Source organism: Sphaeroforma arctica, assembly GCF_001186125.1.
Source record: "Sphaeroforma arctica JP610 unplaced genomic scaffold supercont1.1969, whole genome shotgun sequence".
NCBI classification, from domain to species: Eukaryota; class Ichthyosporea; order Ichthyophonida; genus Sphaeroforma; species Sphaeroforma arctica.
In genome coordinates, this window is record NW_014038589.1 from 1 (window position 1) to 4446 (window position 4446).

The following is a 4446-nucleotide window of genomic DNA, read 5'->3' on the forward strand; positions in this document are numbered from 1 at the left end:
TACTTGCATTAATACCCAACGGTACATTCATATTGCGATGCATAGACATATCTTGTGGGGTTTCATCTAGACCACGTGTTTGTACTACCAACTAAAACCAATAAATCGTTTTTTTGCATTAACCACCAAACTATCAATGATACAACACATCTCGATCACGACAACCGCTCCCAGTGCCAATTCATAGTACAAACGCATTGTGCATGCTGGAGCATGCATACAGACAGTGCTACCTAACATCGTTTGTAACAGTCTATATATACGAGGACTATCAACTGCACTAGCTGTATCGTCTTATACGCTACAATGTACTGTTCGTAGGAACAGTCTTGTGAATCTGTGATCTAACCAGAAGGAGGGGGTATCCGCTAGTCAGACTTAGGCCGCGCTCTTCCATAAGCATCAGCTCAGCAACACCCGGAACATCTCTATCCAAACGAATGTCTAGTGGAATCAGGATGAAATCACATACAGCCTTATACTTCACTTCTATTACTATGAAGTTAGTGCTATAAAGTGTATTGTTTGGTTTATCTCTGATCGCACAACTAACACAGCGTGCATAGCCCGTTTTATAAAATCTATGTAAACCACTTGAGAGATCACATCCTAAAATACACACATACATACCCAACGAGGAGTTGGCTTTCTGATATGCTATCGCCAGGGACATGATAGTGATAGTCTTCCCTGTGCCTGAAGGCATTTCCAGTACAGCATGCCCTCGCGCATCTAATGCACGTTTGAATTCCACCATGTACTCATACTGTTCGGGGTATATGAAATCGTAGGGAAAGTATACTGTTAGACCATCGACGTCAATCTTCATGGTGGTGGTGGTGCTATATCTGCGATACAACCCGTGCAGCTATCAGGTATGTACGTAGTGCGTGTACACTAGGTGGTACGCTCGGCGTAGTGGCTTGCCGATACAACTCTGATACCTGGAAGTGATTCGAACTAGCTATAATTATACACACATATACATATACACATATATTTACATGATATTGCAGTTTGGAAATGTTCTATTTATGTTATAGGGTTTAGAGTTTTTGAGAGTAGTATGAAAATTGATGACGCCAAAGGAATCGCCGGCGATTTCACAATATCACGGCAGGGACACGCATCCCGCGAAAGGGAGGGAGCCGGTGTGAAGTGCCATGTAAATACGCTCCTTTATGCGCTAAATCCAAATGCTAAATGGAGAAATAGTTAGACATTCCTATTCCCGCTAACAAATGCCAAATGGAGAAATGTTAGGTCACGGAGACAAATTCCTTGGGCCGTGTAGATATGCTATAATTTTTTATTGCCGCCTATAAATAAGGGAATCGGGCTTTATAAACTGAGCTAAAACATCCATACGAGATAAACAGACAGACACTAAATATGCTTGGCTGATTATCTAACGATAGATGATTCGAATAAGGTCTTGTATTTTTATGTTGCAAGAATAATGCAGTGACGCCATGTTCCTTACCTCAGAAATTATAACGACCACTAGCATTGCCGTGAAACTATATAAGTTGGTACAAAACAAAACAGCAGGGAGCACCACAATCAATGCTATAAAAGCGGTATTCAACAACTACCCGCCAAACACCGAGAGTATTGTTCAGTTAAAGAGAGACTGAACGGGATATAATTGTGTTTTATTAGATCATAAACATCTTTTGATTTCTTCGATTCTTTCTAAAGATCTAGTTGTCCATCAATGCAACTTTTTATCTTAGAGCCTTGAATATATTTTCACTAACCTTATGTGCCAACAATGAACAAAAATTTGCAAAGTTGATATAACATTCTAATTCAATCTTTGCACACAAAATAATTACTTTTCTATTGATTACAACGAGATCATGCACGCAACGATTGCGATATCGAGAAACATTTAATTCGTACTCTTTTGGGCCATTATACACTGATGCTCAGTATCGGGAAAGATCTTCTTTTTGTCACCTCGATTTGAATCTGAAAAATCTAATCGACTATCGTACACCACGTTTTCCTTGGCCTCTTTCTCGCAGAAGGACTTATGCAGATTGCCGCCTTTGTCATGCCACTGGAAGTACGCCATAGGGCCAACAGGTACTTTAGGTTGCTGTAGCACTCTCGTCCCGGTGCAAGTGATATGAGCCTCGCCGTATTTTCTATTCAAAACTAGGGTGATTGTTGTAGTTCTTTTTGAATACTTTCTGGAATATCCTGCCTGTGCCTTCTCTTCACATGTTTGCCCTTGTAGGTTTGGGTATATTTCATGTGAGGATGTATTAGCGGTACACCTTATGTCTACAACAATTTAAATAAACTATGCTACTTTTCTATCTCTATGTTAACTAGATGGAGCAGAAACCAAAAGCACTTTCAACTCACCACGACTTGCTCTGCACTTCGTTATTATATACAATGATTGTCAAGTAAAATAAATATAAAAATATGACAAGTTGCCAGTAGCCGAAGTGTTCCTTCAAACCCTAAAATTCCGGATTTCCAATTTTCTTGAATCTCATGACAAAGAAAATGCCATAGAGAGTAAAACAAATGTTATTTTTTAGAAAGTGTTTATAAAAAAAACTAAGCACGGTTTAAAAAAAAACATTCTTAGTACATACAATACATGATACATAGTATGTATTTAACATACAGTTCTTGCAGCTGCGTACGTGATGCTCAAGATGAAATAGGCAATTATTCTACCCCTGCATATAGACTTGCGATATTTACAAGCACTAGCAGTGGGACTTGGGTGAGTTATCTAGCTAGTGCTATACATATTTTAAATACAGAAAATCCGAACTGTCGGTTGTTGCATTTTTTTAAATATAAAATATAAAACTAGCGGAATCTACGCCTAATCAGCTATTTTTAAATTATAAGTATTTGAATGACTGGGGGCGATATAAGTGGCGACCAGTAACAGCAATGCCCTTCCAGTTTGATTTAAAATAAATTGTCTATGTACATATACATATTGGAATTTGTTGTATGGCAGTTGTGCCAAACGCTTATAAAAGTATGATCATAGCAAAATATCAATAGACTGTGACTCTCTCACCCGTGCACAGTTCAAAATCAACAGTCGACCATAAATACATAAATAATTATCATATTCATAAAATAAATATGTAATACCGCTCGAGCCTCGAACGTACATCGCAAATGAATGACGTCATCATCCTCTCGCGGTCATTCCATCACATGTCCTGAATCCTGATGTCAGAGCCTCTCACAGGCCATTTAAACGCAAAACGTTTTAACGATCGTTTTTACGTAACAATTAAACGTTTAAACCACAAACAACATTTCCATCTGGATTTATATTTGTGCATTTGTTTGTCATTTCTACGTTTTTCAAAACGTATAAAATTTGAAACATTTGTGCGTTTAAGTTCAACGTATACGGCATTTTGGATTCACCCAGCAACCCGAATTGACAGGCAATTTTTTGACGTTTGAAAAAAGTTCAGTCATCAGTGTTCACAATATCACCTACATATTTCTCATTTTTTTTAAACATATAAAGAGCGTACAGACTGATCACCCTCGAGCTATCCCCATTCGTATTCACAGCAACATGACTTTCGACCTGCGCTCGCTGCTGCGTCCCAATGTACGGGATCTGAAGCCATACCGCTGTGCCCGCGATGACTATGATACAGGTAATGCCTGTACCTACCAATGCATCGTTCACGTTCAATCGTTTCCATTCGATGCGTACCGTCTGATGTCAATATTGTGCTCATACTGCTCACACTTATATGTGATTTGATGGTCACATCCGAAGTTGTAACCGATTCCTAGCTGTTATCGTACCGATTCAACTTCTTGTTCCTGTAAGCCTACTACGATATTCATTTCAAGTGGTTACAACAAATATGCATCATTATATATACGATTAGTCTGCGTATGCAAGCTTCATATCACGAGGAGCATATACACATACATACATACATATATATATCTCAATTCAGCCGTTGTTGATACGTTTGAGTTTCTCAATAGACTACAGTTCCCAGTCTTATATCCATACCATGTGTGCTAAATACAGTGACCTGACACACCACAACAATAGGTATTCTCTTGGACGCCAATGAGAACTCTTTCGGTGCTCCGATGAAGACGGAAGTGCCTGAGCTCAACAGATACCCTGACCCTCACCAGAGCGAGCTACGGTCGTTGATAGGTGTGCTTTAAAGCCATTCGTTTGTTAATGTAGGTTTATTATTTCGAGCATAGCTGCCAGATAGGTTAGAAGTGATGCTACGCATAATTGATTTCACGGTGTGGTATCGTTTACACGAACGCCAATCGGGTTTAGTCTATTGGCAGTGATGTTGATGCTAGGTATGGACAGATGGCGGATCGTAACTGTTATAACAGATGCTGGCACATAAGAGATGATATTGTACGTCAGGACTATAATATTTAAATATTATAATATAT

The 4446-nt window shown here is 39.0% G+C and overlaps 3 protein-coding genes across 3 annotated transcripts in view; 1 reads left to right on the top strand and 2 right to left on the bottom strand.

Moving 5' to 3' along the window:
• Positions 1–630: 630 nt before the first annotated feature.
• SARC_11945 (hypothetical protein) lies at positions 631–829 on the bottom strand (the record flags this gene model as incomplete). The annotated part of the gene is made up of 1 exon (XM_014293958.1): positions 631–829. A coding segment is annotated over one exon (199 nt), but the record flags the coding sequence as incomplete, so codon positions are not given.
• A 1065-nt stretch (positions 830–1894) lies between these two features.
• SARC_11946 (hypothetical protein) lies at positions 1895–2080 on the bottom strand (the record flags this gene model as incomplete). Its single annotated transcript, XM_014293959.1, has 1 exon — positions 1895–2080. One exon carries the CDS (start codon positions 2078–2080, stop codon positions 1895–1897), a length of 186 nt encoding a protein of 61 aa, XP_014149434.1.
• Positions 2081–3536: 1456 nt separating this feature from the next.
• Positions 3537–4446, top strand: part of SARC_11947 (histidinol-phosphate aminotransferase) — a 5907-nt gene continuing 4997 nt past the window's right edge. The window contains exons 1-2 of the mRNA XM_014293960.1: positions 3537–3662; positions 4076–4186. Of these exons, the coding sequence (XP_014149435.1) occupies positions 3578–3662; positions 4076–4186 (196 nt within the window). The 5' untranslated portion in view covers positions 3537–3577. The remainder of the gene's footprint in view (positions 3663–4075; positions 4187–4446) is intronic.